Source organism: Chrysemys picta, chromosome 1 (genome assembly GCF_011386835.1).
Source record: "Chrysemys picta bellii isolate R12L10 chromosome 1, ASM1138683v2, whole genome shotgun sequence".
NCBI classification, from domain to species: Eukaryota; Metazoa; Chordata; order Testudines; family Emydidae; genus Chrysemys; species Chrysemys picta.
This window is the reverse complement of record NC_088791.1, coordinates 110,900,160-110,916,438: the sequence shown is the minus strand read 5'-3', so window position 1 is coordinate 110,916,438 and position 16,279 is coordinate 110,900,160. Positions and strand designations below refer to the sequence as shown.

The following is a 16,279-nucleotide window of genomic DNA, read 5'->3' as shown; positions in this document are numbered from 1 at the left end:
AGTATAGTGACATACTCAGACTCTGAAAGCGAGGAGGCAGGGAAGGAATTTAAGTTACTTAACAGCAACCTCTCTGGCTGCTTTAGAAATGGAATCAATGGCTTCTCATCCTCCAACAACCCACAGGAGGTGGTCACTCTGAGGACTTATGGCTCGAAAACAGAGGATTTTCTGAGGAATTATGGGAGGTGGAATTCACAGTTCTAAGAGGTCCTACTTCACCCTCTTCCCCCAACAAAAAATGTGTGTTATTGAGTCTTGCCAGTAACAAAAGCTGCTCGTTCGTTTTATTTCATCAAAACAGTTCTGCAACTGTCAAACATTTTCTTCAGTTTTATTAAAGCAATGCCTACAATCCTAGAAAGTGACTCCTTAGCTACTAACCTTAGAGCTTGATTACTTACAGCTGTTGCATTGAATATTTACATTTGAAACAATTGACATATTTCCATCCCATCCTAATGATGTGAGTATGACTATTCAAAGTAGCAAACTACAGCTACTTCCACACAAAATTCAGGGAAGAGGAAAGGGAAATTGCTGAGTTTGACTGCCATTGACCTCTCCCTACTCTCTTCTCCCCCCCCCCCCCGAAAAAAAATTCAGCTATTGCTTATGTTTTGGTCATCTGAGAAGTAAGAGAAGGCAGATCTGAAATATGACATCCTTTCAGCTACAGTCCAATCTAGTACTGGGTTCCCTCCCCCCCATCCCCGGGAAAAAATGTGAGGAGGTAGGAGAAGCAAGGATAAGAAATAGATTATTGGGAAAAGAAGAAGCCTACTGAAACACAACTGTGGATTAGATTCCAGCTGGAAGTTTTAGATGTGGAAGCAGATAGATCTAAGTGTCAAGACATCTATACAGGTTTGAACTGTAGTCACAACTTCTGTGACTAACAATTCCATGGCTGCAGAATCCACTTTCTTCCACAGAATGATAGGTCACCACAGGAAAAAATATTCCCTGATCTGCCAAGTGGCTTGTGGAGGGACTAAATGCAGATTCATGATGGGCAGGCTTGGGGACAAAGCACTATTTCAGGCAACATCCAGATATCTTTTCTTGCTCACACTTTTGATGGAGGCAAGCAGCATGTTGCTTGAAATAGGTGAGAAACCAGAAGAGAGATCTACCCAGGAGAAAGATGCAGGAGAGGAGTGGATGCTACACCTACAGGCCAACATTACCCCCACTCTCACCACAGAAAGTAAGGAGGGGATTCATGCAAGAGAAGAAAAAAAATCTTCTGCACATTTAAAAAATAATTCACTTAACTCCCTCCCCCCAAAACACAAACTGAACTCCCACGCTTTCAGATGCCATTCCCATCCCAGGTGACAAAAAGCCCTACACCACCACCAATCCAGCAGACTTAAGGGTTTACATATCTGCAAAAGACAAAAGCCACACACTTAGTTTCCTCCCCAATTTCTAAATCCTCCTTGTCCATTGTGACTGCCCTCCACAATGCAGTTACGCATTGTTTGAGCTGCAACAGGAATTTGGCACTAAGTTAGAAAAAGTTGAAGTTAACAGGATGTTACTTATTTTCAACAATAAGTTTTTGAAAGCATAACAAGGTGACTATTGTAATTTGGTATTTAATTTGAGAAAGTTTACTGTTAAGTGGGATGTGTGTGTGTGTGTATGTATATATATATACACACACACACACACACACTGCGGTAGATAACTATTATGTAGTTATTTGGGCAATAAAACTCGCAATTTTTTATATATGTGTGTGTGTATATATATTATATAATACACACACATATATAAAAAATTGCGAGTTTTATTGCCCAAATAACTACATAATAGTTATCTACTGCAGTTTTACAAGTTGAAAGTAAAGTTCCCCCAACTAAGTAAGTCCACTGCTTTGCAGAATTTGTCACTGGACACCAAAAAATATAGGTCCAAACAGGGCCCTCGCTAGATTAAAGAATTCTAGCATCGACCTAGCTACCACCTCTAGGGGAAGTGGATTACCTAAGCCAATAGGGGAACCTCTCCCATTGGCATAAGTACTGTCTTCGCTGAAGCACTGCCCCAATGCAGCTGCACTGCTGTAGCATTTTAAGTATAGATAATGCCCTTAAAAAAAAGGGAAGCATGGAGTGTGGAAAGCTACTAGGACCAACCAGATATCTTGCCAAGTCTTCAACCCAGAATATGTAAGGATTCATTAAAATTCAACAGCACTATAATGGTTAATCAGTGTCTTAAGTGATCACTAGATCACTGCTGTTTTGTCCCAAGGTGTCACAAGAGAAAAGGGACAGGTCAAGACCATTATTTGGCTGGAGGAAATACAATGTAGGATTGTAAAAGTCTCCCCATTTTTCCACTTCACCCAAATGTGGGGGAGCAACGTTAAGTAGTTTAATTGTAACTGCAAGACAGTTTCTATCTAACACTTTTGTCCTTCATCAGTACACCCAACGTGTTCTAGTTTTAGATGTTTCAGAGATGTCAAAACCACCATGGAGTTTTCTACAAATTTTCTAGTCATTCAGCACTAACCAATACATGGATATTGCTGCAAGACTAAGTGGTTCATTTTCTCCCAATTAAATAAACTGCTTCATAGACAGCTAATTATAATTGCTTTAAATCTCACCTTGTGCAAAAGATGAGCCTTGCAGCTTGCTCTATAATACGTGATCAGAGGCAAAACACATTAACAGGACAATCCAGTAAGTCACCAGATATTCTAATTAACTTTGCCTGACCCTGCTGCCACACATTTTGGAAATTGTGAGTGCACGTATAACTACAATGCTTCTCATGTTCAAATTGTTTAACAAATATTAAATCCACAATAGCCTAGTGAGAGTCAAATAAGCCTGATCCTGATTTTGTGTGTGTAAATGCAGGCATGACAAGGTTAAGTGACCTAATCAAAATCAGTGAGAGTCACTAGAGCTAGGAGCAGAATCTGAAATTGAAGTTTTAGGCCTTGTCTTCACTTACCGGAGGGTCCGGCGGCAGGCAATCGATGTTCTGGGATCGATTTATCGCGTCTGGTTAAGACGCGATAAATCCATCCCGGAAGTGCTCGCAGTCGGCGCCGGTACTCCAGCTCGCCGAGAGGAGTACGCGGCATCGACGGGGGAGCCTTCCTGCCGCGTCTGGACCGCGGTAAGTTCGGACTAAGGTACTTCGAATTCAGCTACGTTATTAACGTAGCTGAATTTGCGTACCTTAGTCCGAAGTGGGGACTTAGTGGGGACCAGGCCTTAGTCTCGAAGTTTGAGCACAAACAGCAGATACTTATTTTCATGCAGACTAGCAATTTTCACATTTGAACGTTTACTGTCAGATTTATGCCATCCTGCTTCACACATTTTAAAGCTTCACAATTAAGTGTTAGGGTTTTTTTTGTTTTGTTTTTTAAGACAAGACCATATAAAATGTGGAACTATTGTTTGCAATTCTCCAACTTTCTCTTTCAAATGCTTCATCAGCCCTCAAAGTTCCTTATGAGGAATTGCATAGTCAGCAGCACTGGGTCAGAACTAGTTTTATTTTCAGGTCTCTAATATCTGGACAGCAGACCTCACTTCCATTTTACACTTTGTATAAAATGAGCTTCAACTGCTATGACTCCCCAAGTTTAAGACAAATAAAGTCACAGGTTGGAAAGATGTGCTTTTTTTGGAATGATGTGTTTCCCTAGTTTTAATGAAAGATTGGACATTTATCCTACTTCAAGCAAGTGCCACCACATGCAATAAAGCCTCTAAAAAGTAAGTCATTTTGCCAGTCAAATTGAGAGTGCAGCAAGAGAACCAGTTCTCTTTTCTTCCCACTCAGTATTTTAAATATTGTCTACACCTGGTCCATGACAGGCACTTTATATTCCTTCCTGTCTGTCTTTATATATGTTGGGAAAGTATTACAGCACACATCTCTTAACTATAGAACCTGCTTGGCACTTTGAAGGTTACTAATCTGGCAGAGGTACCAAACAAAAACAAAAAACAAAAAAACAAATAGCTGTACTTTTTTTTTCCTTTTTAATAAAAGTTGCTATACTCAAATAAGAATGAAAGCATCTTGACTTTATAAGCAGTCTAAAAGACTATTTTAGCTCTTGTATACTAGAACCTAAGAAGCTTTGTGAAAAATGCAAATCACAGGCCATTACAATAGTGCCAACATGTAAGGCATGGTCTACACACTGTAAGATCACCAGACAGTCCCTCATGTAAAGATTTTACAATTTAAGGCTGTTGGAAGAAGCTTCAGCAGACTGAAAACTTACCAAATAGACAATAAAGGAGGTCATCTGTCATACCAAGTCATTAAGTTTTGCCCTGTCCAAGACAATATGAAAGTGACTTAGAGCTTGTCTACACTGTGCTTTCATCCACACTAGAGGAGTAAGTTCTAGTGCTCACTGGAGTGTCATGCACTAACTGGCACATGTGGACCCTGCTGGAAAGCATGAAGAGTTCCCTTGTGCTCCTTAATGTAGTCTCAAAATGAGCACTTTTGCTAGAAGACTGCCCCCTGCAGTTTCAACATTAATTTCAACAGCTCTTAAAGCTTCAGGCAGCAACTGATGTTTTAAACACCATGTTGCATAGAGCAGCCCAGAGCCAGTCCACATAAAGGGCAACACCAACCCAGAGCCCTTTCTACCCTGGAATCAACATTGGGGACCACTACATTACATCTGAGCCATGTAAGCACAGACGTTTTACTGTAGACAAGTCCTAGAATGCATTTGCACTCCAGAACCAGACCTTTCACCACTCCCACTCTAGAAAACATTCCCTCGTAACCCCCCCCCCCCTCTGGACAGCACCAGTAAAATCCAGTGGAGAAGAACCACCAATACATCTAGTACCTGATCTGCCACAGGAGTTACCAGAAAGATACTAAAATGTTAGTACCTGACTGCCTTAGGGGCTCCATTCCAGATTTTCCGTCTGAGTTTACTCTCATAGCCTTACATTCTCCCAAGTTCACCCATAAGGCAGTGGGGCTTTTCTGTCAGGAGTTGCTCCCTTAGCCTGTTGTGCATCTGAACAACAAAATCTCATTGTAAAATTTGAATTGGCCTGTAGTTGCCATCAAGATGAAAAATGCAAGTGTCCACTGTAAAATTTTCAGATGCAAACATTTTAGAAAGGGCCAAGCCATTTTCAGATTAGCAGCTGAATCAATAAGCATGTGAAGGATGTTTGTGGTTTTTTCACTAAAAAAGAAGGCGCAAAGAGGAAACTAGAGCTCACTCTGCCATCAGCTACTTTAATTTTTGCTGTTAAGTTTCCAGCATACTACATGCTTCTGGTAAATCTGACAACTCACTAAACCAGTGAATTGTATATTTTCTGCATGTGACCAGCATTGGGTTTCCTCCAAAGAGCTCCCTATACACATCAGAGCTCCCTACTTACCTAGATCCCAAGTGCAATACTGAAGTGAAAAATATTGCTTGAAGCTCAACATCAGAGATTTCTAACAAATTTAGTCAGTTTCCCCCACCAGTATTTCTGATGTAGTTAACCTACAGTGAGACAGAACCAGGTCTGCATTCAGTAAGTCTCAACTGCTCCCTTCAACTTAAGTTAGACATCATTTCTCATGGTTCCTTCACCTGCCTAAAAGTATCTGATGTTGAGTGGGTCTAAGCCAGCTGAAAACGGCTAAGAAAATAGAACAAATCATTTCAGCATAGAGTACTTGCAGGATTTCAGAAGCTAATGCTTCCCATATATGCATAACTCTTGATGAAACAGGTTTGTTCAGAAAAAAATTGCTCTTACCCCAAGGAAACTGGGTGGCATCTTGAAGTTACATTGTAAACAGTTGACAGAGGGGAGAGAAAACTAAAAATAGTTGTTTGGTGAAATATATCAAGGCTTTAAGAAATAAAGCCTCACTAAAAGCTCATCTGGAGAATAAAGAAATGCTGACATTCTGTATCACTTAACCAAATCCTAGCAGTAACACAGAAGCTGCTATTAACAGATGCAGGTTACATAAGCGTATACAGATGTTTAAATCCTTAAGATAATCGCCTGGATTTCATCTTTTAATAGCAATATTTATATGCTCTAATTTGTCTCAGTCATCTTAACAAGGACAAAAATAGTCAATATTTTCATATTGTTCAAGATACATATGTTGGAGTCCAAGCAACTCACCAGAAAGCGTTAGTAAGGCAGAAGGGATCCATCTCCTGTTAGGGCAGTTAACACCATAAAAGAGATCAGCCAGCAAACCAAAAAAAAAAAAAAAAAAAAAAACACACGCAAGCATGGGTAACCTTGATACCAACTCAGTAGACATTTAAATGGCTAAGCAAGGCTGTCTGGTCAGACCAGCTGCATTAACAATACCAGACTATGGTCATCTGTCACACATGATATATTGTCTGTCATCCAAATGCATCCCATCACAACTATTCTATCTAACTTATGCCAAAGCACTCAAAGACCAAGGGTCCTATGCCTCTACTGCCAATGAACACAGGCATACTACAGATTATGGGCACGTTTCACAGTAATTCACTGTGTGAATTCAGGGGGAGAAAGAAGGCAGACAACTAAAAATGGAAAAAAGTATATCTAACTGGCAGGGAAAGAAGTAGATTAGACTCACAACCTATCTTCAGCTGCTGGTGTTGCAAAAGTAGGAACTGGTACAGCCATTTAGATGAAGAGAGTTGAAAAGTCATGAGACAGAATCTCTCCTTTCTGTATCAGTGGCTTAAGGTGCCTTATTCTCCCATCGTAGTCAATGAGAGTTATCCTGCAGTGGGAGAATAGGCACTCAATTTGATAGTTATCAAAAGTTTCACAGTCTGATGACTGCTCACTGACCTAGTTGAAATAAGTCTAATGTGAACAGTTCAAGAACCAACCAAGTTTGTACATCATAAATCAGCACAGATAAAAAAATTTGTTGGCTGTCTCAATAGATATGCCAAGAACTGAAGAGGCTTGGTGGGCCTTCCACCTCATTTTAGTCTTACTGGTAGGATAGAAGGAACAAGCTTGTACTGCTGCTGCCTATCCTGTGAATCACTAGATGGCTCTAGTATCCCAAGTTCAGGCATTTAAAACAGCACTAAACGAGCAGCAGAGGGCACCATATCTCCTTCTGCGCTGAAAGCTTTTCCCCCCACAACAATTCCTTCCTCCCAGCATAAGCCTGCTAAAACACCAGGTTCTCATGTGTCACTCAGCAGTACCTAGTCATTTTAACCAAGAGATGGGCTTCAAAATAAGGATATATGTTCTGCAGCCTGCTAAATTTCTTTTCAGGTAAGCTCAGACATCAATGCAAGCTTCAGCTCAGACATGAAATTTTAAGTTACAGACCTGACTTACAAATTAAACTCTAATAAGAGCTCTCCCACCTCCACCCCAATATTCTCAGTTTTCTTCTACTGAAAAATCCTTGATCACTTTTTTTTTTAAATCCAAGTATTTTAAGAGCATTTTCTAAGAAACCTTGAAAATAATGCAGTCTGGAGTGAGCCAGAGATCTTTAGCTAGCTACAGAATGTTTCTTTGACAGCATGCCCACTCTGTTGTGAATGAAAAATCCCATGAATGTGAACCTTTTCTTGCACCCGCGAGCATGCATCTCAACAATTCTAGGCAAAGCACCTTGGAATGCCTTAAAACCACTTGGTGGGGCACTAGGCTAAGGTTTAGATCAGATGACAATGTAAGAAGTCCACAAGGATGGTGGACGACCCCATTTGGATTGTCCTGGTCATCCTCCTCTTCCCTCTCAGTCATCCCTAGCCAGTCTGTTAATGACTTATGCGAGGAAGGGTGAATCTAGGCACTCTCTGTGGTGTATCTTCACATGATCATGCTGCATTCGTAAGTGCGGCATACACTTATATGCATTCAAGTTTATGAAAAGACAATATTTAAACTTTAGTGGCTATATTACCTCCATCATAAGGTTCTCCAGCATTTTTCTATAGTTGATTAGGCAATTGTCTCAAGTCATACACAATTGCCAAAGAAACCATCTAGTGCTTTAATGCTACTACTTTTTTTTTTTGACAGTGAACCTCATTTCTTTTGTATCCATCCACTTAAAACTACACAAGTAATACTAGGTAGGCACAGTAACGTAGGACTTGCCATACTAGATCAGACTCAAAGTCAATCTACGTCCAGTATCCTGTTTTTGATAATGACCCATACCAGATGCTTCAGATGAAGATGAAATAAACCCACAGTGTGCAGATGTGAGATCATCTACCCCCTACATAGATCTCATCCCCATCTCTAGTAGTTAGAGACTGGCATAAACCTAAAGCATGAGATTTAATATAATCAATAGCAAATTTTTGAAGCGATAACTTTGGACATTCTCAATATCCAGAATAGTTCCTCAGTTTCGAGCAACATACTCATCCTCTGTAGTGTCCCATCTCCCATATGGAGATGCCTCAAATTGTGTTCTTGTACATGGGAAAAGAACTGCCTTCTTCCAAATTAGATTGGAAATTTGACAAAGATGCTTTGCTGCCCCAGAACTTTCCAATGCCATCATAGACTATGCACTTGACCAGACACTATATAAATGCACTTTTGAAATATGCCTTGATAAGAACCTCATCAACACAACACTAGCTATTGAAACAAAGGACAAGCTAGTTGCAGCATTGAAAGTCCTAGGAAAGCTCAGTGGCAAATGTCAGCCTGAAAATTAATTGGGGTAAATGCAAAATTCTTCCAGTTGATTACTCACCAACCTTGCCTTTGTTGTCAGTTACATGGGAAGCACTGAAAAAGCATTGCAAAAAGCACAGTCACTAGTGGGGCACCTCATTAAGAGCATCTTCTGGAAACCGACCACCCTGCTAAGTAGAGAGATGAGACTAACCATATACAATGCTTTGGTGGTCAGTACTCTGAAACATGAGACTGAAACATGGCCACCCACTGTCATGATTGAAAAGAAGCTGGACACCATTCAAATAAAGCATCTCCAAATAATCAAAAGCCTCAAATGAGAAATTCAAGTTGAATGAAGAGATCTGTTTTCTAGATAAACAGGTCCTGCTTTCTCAAACCGTCACCCAACGCACTCAGGTGGTATGGTCATCTGCTCTGAATGCCTACCAACTTCTCTCCAAAAATCATCTTCTGCTATGACCCAATGAAAGCAGATGGAAGACACACCCTGGAAGACCTAAAACCCATCCCTTACTGGCATCCTACCCCGTAACCCATCAGATTTGGCTCAGGACAGAACATCACGGAGATTCATAATGCATTCAGTGATCCTAAACTGTCCAAGCAACAGTGTAAGAAACAACCAGTCTGCACAGACTGGCATATTAAAGCCTGTAAGCTACATTTTACATTCCACTTATTTGTATGTGTTTACAGACTTCATCTTTGTATTAAGAGTTTGATCTAATTAAAAATTAGACTGCATCAAAATTACCACTTAAGAATGAAACCTACCTCACATCCAGACAACTTCTCATATCCTATTTAACTATTTATATAAGGGTACATTTTATCCTTAAATAGGTTTCCTTATTTACATTTTCTATCACAGCCAGAATGTTCCTTCAGTGGAATTTGTGTATGAAAACACGTTTTGCACATCACTGCTTCCTGTAGTAAAATTTAAGGGCTGCATGCTTTAGCATTTCTCCCCCGTGCAGTTTATTTTAGAGTAATGCCAGTTGCATGTAAACAGCAATGCAGTTATGTTTGTACTCAGATTTACCATCATTGCTAGGAAAGCAAGGACACCTATCACTAGGGACGGTTGATCCCAAACATAAATGTAGTGGATTTGAGTGTGTAGTCTAACTGGAATTTATAGTTCTACAACATAGGCCTGTACATCAGAGCTGAGCTAACAATGAAAATTAGAAATAGCAACAAATTCAGATTAAGTTCATTTTCAGCTTTTACTCATTTAAGCAAAACTATCAGAACACACTACTGCACCAGTTTCACCTCCAGAATTGACATCCATCTTGCATCACTGTATGATAAGGTTCAATGTCCTACTAGCGCCAGGACTGAGACATCTGTCCATGTGAAAATCGATGATTGTAGAATTAATCAGGGTATTGTGTTAAAAGATGCCAAATGCAGGAATGGCAAAGGTGGTGAATGTTAGCAAAGCTTTATGAAGCTATGGTTGGCTGTGGGGGTGGGAAGGAACAAATGCTGTATGACAACAGGTGGAGTGAAGCATTGCTCCAGATAATATTACTTTCACTAGCACCTTGGAAGCATTTCCACAACCAACTTAAATAACATTCACATGGAGGTTCCTGTATCACCCTTTCCGCATTAAAGGGAAGACCCTTTCCCATTTAAAGGTAATCTTCAAATTCCTCACACACATCAGGAAAGGAGGGATTAATTATTTTAAGAGCAGGCCTAATACCCACTGCACTTTCATGTTTAAAAGATACACAGTATTAGTGCTCCTTCACTAGTGATTAATTCCCATAGCAATCCAACATCACTCAGAAGATTTTCAGTTCAAACCAGTTATTCTGCAGATCTGTGTTATTTGATGAACCTAAGTAGACTACACAATCCCACTCAAAACTGACTCAATGAGAGGAAAGGAGGGACTTACCTGGAGGTTCACAGACCACACCTAAGACTTAGCTTACATGAATAATCAACTGCAACTGTGACTTCCTCCGACCTACAGTTACTCAATAATACTGGGTTAAGTTTAATGCAACAAGAATAAGGCATCATGTATTCCTAGTAGCAATGCTACTGAACCAAAAGAGGCAGTTAAGAATTGTTTTTCATTTTTGAACGATCAGATTAACCAGCCATGTTAAGAGTTATACATAGCTATTTTCCCTTCTTTGAATTACTGTCATTCCATTCACAAGGAGACATTCAACTGATTTTGTGCTTGCCATCTACATCATGAAGCCTATGAGTGCTGACCCTAACCTCTTTCTAGATGCAGTTATGACACGTCCAATTATGACAATGGAAGATGCACTTCAATGCCTGTAACCAGTGGAAGGAGAATAACAGAAGTGAGAACCAAAGCATTTGGAACAAAGCCAAAATATCCTACAAGGCTGCCTACTGGTGTTCCATTGAATCACTCCCAGAGCCCCAAAATCCTCAATATCATAGATTCCTCCAAAATCCTCCATATCACAGATTCCCACCTTCCCTGTATAAGGAAAGTGAAAACAGATATTTCACCCAGGTTTCCTACCTGGCAAAAGGGAGGACTGCCATTAAGCTACACACCTTTGGAGAACCAAAGATATGTTTACTTTTCCATTTATGCTACTATCCTCAGCCTGACAAACACAAGGGACACCACCAGGCAGTCGTCCAGGCTTCTGAAAGACATGGTGTAAGATTTTCCAAAGTGACTTGGGAAAAAGTCATTTTTCAAAATGGATTTAAATACCTACGTTCCTTTTGAAAAATGAGACACTCTCGAAAATTTTACCCTTGATCTCCCTACCGGGTTCCTAGTTTAAAGTCAAAGACAGCTGTGTCATCCAGTTAGAAACCCCACAGTTAAACAGACATTCTATTGCCAAGTCCATTCTAGGCTTGCCTGCGTAATACACCAAATCCGTGAATGCTCTAGCAGGACTGTCCTCAGTGCTGTATAATTTGAACACTTCATGAACAAAAATATTTAACAATTTTGATAAACAGTAAAAAGATTGGCATTTTAGCCTTTCCTATTAGCAAAGACGTTTCAGATAACTTAGGCATTAAACATATACTCAAAAGACTAAGTTAAATACATATAGAAGTTTTGGTAGGCTTCCATGCACTGCATTTGCAGTTTTTCCCCTATCCCATGCCTTGCAAGTAAGAACTGTGATGTTTTGTCCCTCTGTCATCTTTTCCAATTGTGTGATACCATGTATGTATCAAGTTTTACTTTCACCAGGTTAGGCTGCTGTATCATGCAAACGAGCCTTAGCCAGAAAACGGTGTCTGTGGCTACACACTATGCTTAAGTAAATTCTTATAAAGTTCAGATGTGACTTATTGTGGTAGCACTGGATAAAAAAAAAAAAAATCCTGAACTAAAGGGACACCTGCCATGCTCATCACCTCTCCTATGTCTAGAATGCCCTTTCAGCTCCCAAATTACATAGCAGTGCTAGTGTTTGAGATCTAAGAATAAACTGAACATTTTGGACAGAGTTCTTTTCAAAAGGAAAAGTAAGCTTTAATTGTTTGAATTTCTTCCCCTACCTTACTAGCTTCAACTATAGACAAGAGATAGCTATTGCATTTTAAAATAATACTTTTCAAAGCACCAAAACTATGAAAAGGTTAAGCATAAATTGGTCACAAAGTCAAGACAGCCCTAAAAGAATCAGAGCTCATTTGTGCTCACAAAAGAAATTAATCCATCTGATGTTGGCATGGAATTCACTAATTCCTCCTCTCTGCAACACTCCTACCATCAGTAGATCATCCTTATAAAGTGTCAGTTCATCCTTGCAAAGCCATACAGTTGAGTCTGAGTGAAGTGAGCAGACCAAGAAAACGTCAATGTAAGTGACAGAACAGCAATGACATCCTCCTACAATTATTACTGAAGTAAATGTGTAGCATCACTAAAGACTACTGGCTACAGCATCCCTCTCCAGTCAAAACAACTGAAAGCAGTGAGAAATCAACACTCTCATGGCCTTAAAACATGCTATTTACCATACATCACAGGCTCATTTCTGTAGTTGCTAGTTTATTTCTACCACCTTAGAACAGTTCTCTAGTCATGCCCTGTACCTTTGTCACTCACCCTGTGGAATTATCACACATTGGTACTTAAACTGCAAACTGTGAAATACAGTAATAATGGAATCTACAACCCACTCATAGCCTTCCAGCAAAACCTAACTGGAATTCATCACCCTTTTCTTACTTTATAAAGATTCTTCCCTCTGTTTTACATGGTTATTCCAACCATTATATTATTTTTGAAGTGTCTGATAAAAGAATGTTTAACTTCAAAATCTTGGTTAAGTCTGTTTTATAAAGAGACTTATTTGTAAATAAAAAGGTATGTGATGTTTCTATTAGCTAATTTGTTCCTATAGTACCCCATAACCATTAGTACATCCTGACTATCATGATATCTGCTGAAGTCAGAAATTATCACTACCAAGCTGACAATCATTTCAGGTCAATAAACAATATCTGAATATTAAGATAAATCTGAGATGAACTCAAAGAGCCTTTTAAACAGAGAATAAGATTAGGATTTCAAATCAAAATTACATCAGACTGCATAAAGAAAACAAATAATGCACCACTCAGACAGTGCACTGAAAGTTTAAGTAGTGCCTAGCACCTGATTGGGCATCACTATTAAACACAGACAGGACCAATGACAATGGTACCCTGAGTATACTGCTAGGTCTTAGGATTTATTTAAAAAAGAAAAAGCTTGCAAAGCTATTACCACAAACCTGTTCCGTATGTGGTGATGCATAGCTACCCAGGACACTGGCAGAGGGTGTCATTTGATTTCAAAATGCATGCTACAAGCTGAGAGTGGTCTCAGTCATTTTTCAGTTTGACTGTGAGAGTAGGCAAGTTGCTTTGTGGAGGAGGAAGAATTTTGGCACATGAGATACTGCAGCCAGTCAGGAGAGCGCACTGAGATCATGCACTTGATCCTTCAGAAGCAACGGGGAAGATTACTTTCCACTGCTGCCTTTCTTCTTCCTCCTCCAATTTTTCAAAAGCAGAGACTCTCCATTCCCCTATTTCAGATATTTGTAACTGGTAGGCCAGGCTCTACCCTCCCCCTTAACCTTGTTGCACAGCAACCTTCCTCTCACTTAGTTATACATGCTCCAACTCGCCATGGAGCTGAAGTTGCTGCTGTTGCCATCATGAGACTGGGGTTCGGCACAGCCTTAGCTCTGTCGAAGCAAAGAGCTGGCAGGTACGGCAACATCTTTGTACCAGTTTAACCAGATAGTTACCTGGAAAGGTTGAATTTCAGCCTTTGCAATTTTATGAAAAGCAAGCATTTACTTTCCAGTGTATCAACAGGCAGCCATGGGACTTAGGCTGAGCTACTGGGGAGTCATAGTACACTACCAACTCAAGTTTAATTTTACATTGGTTTACCTCTGTATTATGTGCACTTTGCTAGCATATTTCTTGAGTATCTCTTGTAAGAGGACGTTAGCCACACATGCAAGTGTTTCCCCTACCTTATACATTTTTCTTGACATTAATGTCAAATGCTAATCTTTTGAAAAAAATTATCTTAGCTGGAGGTAGACTTGAACTAGATTTCAATAAGTATAAATGCTAATTTTATAGCTTGAACCCCTTTATCTCTCAGGTAAAGGATTTTGTGCAACTCTCCAAATTACCTTTAGAAAACATGAAGGCTAAGTGCTCCAGCAAAATCAATGCAGTTACTGTTTCTGAAGTCTCAGAGCTTGGACAACCTCATAAGGGGGAAGAGACCTGTAGGGAATCGAACAGGCAGCCTAGCTCATGGGATAAGTTGCTCCCTCCATTCAAGGAATGGCTTGCTGGCTGGCACCTAGGGAAAACTGTGTCCCCCATCCCTGATGACAGTTGACCTGACATCTGAGGATTCTGCCCTTCTCTTGAGGCTTGCAGCAGGGGAATGACTGTGCTTGGGGAATTTGCACCTCTTTTACCTGTAATTCACACCAGGCAACTTCCACCGTAGTCTCTGTGTCCAGCCCCTTGTAGACAGTTTTGAAGGAGCCTCTTCCAATCTCAATATCGAATTTGAGGAAGCGACCATCAAGGGAGAAGCCCACCGCCTTGGTCTCTAACTCCTCGATATCCTCTTGCTGTCGGTTCTGGAGCTCCCGGCTGGCGGTGGCTGCACTGCCTGCCGTGTTGGTAGGGGGTAAAGGGGCGGCTTCCTCTGCCTCTCCTTTGGGCAGTAGCGGGGCGATGTCCTCTGCTGCAGGGGGCTCCTGAATGGGTTGCTCCTCGTGGGGAAGCGACAGAGACGGCTGTTGCAACAATAGCAAGGGGACGTGGGTGACAGAGATACAGGGGGTCTGGCTAGCGGGTTCAGGAGGGGAGCCCAGCAGCGGGGTGATACTCCCGGGAGTGGCGACGGCCGGGGGTGCTGCGGGCTGCAAGCTAGGCAGCTCCAGAGCTGTAGCATTGGAGTCGCAGATCACGCTACGGCGGAAGAAGCGGTGCTCGGTGGCTGCAGCCCCACGACTGTCCTTGTCCATGGTGTGACGGCGACGCCGGTATTCCTCGCTCCGGCCCCCGCCTCCCACCTCGCCGCCTGCTCCTCCGGCCCCCGAGCCATCATGGTCAGCGACGGCTCCTAGCTTCTCCCCCACGGAGCTGTCCGAGCTAGAGCCGTTCTTGGGCGGAGGCGGCGGGGGAGCCAGGAAGCGGGGGGCCGGGCTGCTGCTCTCTGCGGCGCCCTCCGACATGGTGCTGCGGGGCTCGGGGTAGCGCTGCTGAGAGGATGGGAGGTGTCACTGAGCGGGGAGCGCGTCCGGCTGCTGCTGCAACAGAGGAGGGTCCCAAGGGCTCCTCAAAGCGGGGCTTGGCGGCGGCGGCTGGGCCAGCGGCGGGGTGGGTCCCTGCTTAGCGTCCACATCCATCCTGCAGCGGGGAGCCGGGCAGCGGGGCCGACATGGAGCGACAGCAGCGGGACCAGGACACGGCACTAGGGGGGAGAAGTCGAGAGGAGCCTGAGGCAGGTGCCGGGCCGGGAGAAGCCGCTGGCTGCCTGCAGCGGGACAGCCCAGCTGCTCTCTGAGAGGAAAAGCGACCGGCCCCCCGGGCTGGGGGTGGGGAGCGAGGCGGGCCCAGGCCGGGAAGCGGCTGCGCCGGGGGCGCAGGCCCCGCACTCCCCTGCCGCGAGAGGGGAGAGCAGGCCCGGCACGCCCCGCCGGGGGAGAGAAGCGCGGCCCGGGCACTCGGAGCCTGAGGGAGCTCTCGCCTCACACGGCGCCCATGGCGACCTCGGCCTCCTCCCGGTAGGAAGTAACCGCTCGCCGCGGGGCCGGCCCCCTCGCTGCCTGCCGGCGCCTCACAGGGAGCCGGAAACCCCCCTCGCGGGTCTCTCACCGGGGCCGCCCGCGAAGCCGCCTCCTCCGCAAGGCCCCGGTCAGGGAGCCCGGGTGTCTCCCTCGCGAGGGTAGGGGGAGGAGCCGCTGCGCCCGGCCCGGCCCGGCCCGGCTAATTCTCCGCGCTAAATGGCGACTAGCGCCCGAAACCGACAGACATAGACAGCCCCGTGGAGCACGCCCCCTCCTTCCACCCTGTTC

General features: G+C 42.9%; 1 protein-coding gene across 12 annotated transcripts in view; it reads right to left on the bottom strand.

Annotated features, from left to right (window-relative positions):
* Positions 1–15,575, bottom strand: part of WNK1 (WNK lysine deficient protein kinase 1) — a 167,224-nt gene extending 151,649 nt beyond the window's left edge. For all 12 annotated transcript variants that reach the window (XM_065582293.1, XM_065582304.1, XM_065582334.1 and 9 more), the window contains exon 1: positions 14,669–15,575. In XM_065582293.1, the coding sequence (XP_065438365.1) occupies positions 14,669–15,436 (768 nt within the window). In that variant the 5' untranslated portion in view covers positions 15,437–15,575. The remainder of the gene's footprint in view (positions 1–14,668) is intronic.
* Between the last annotated feature and the right edge of the window lie 704 nt (positions 15,576–16,279).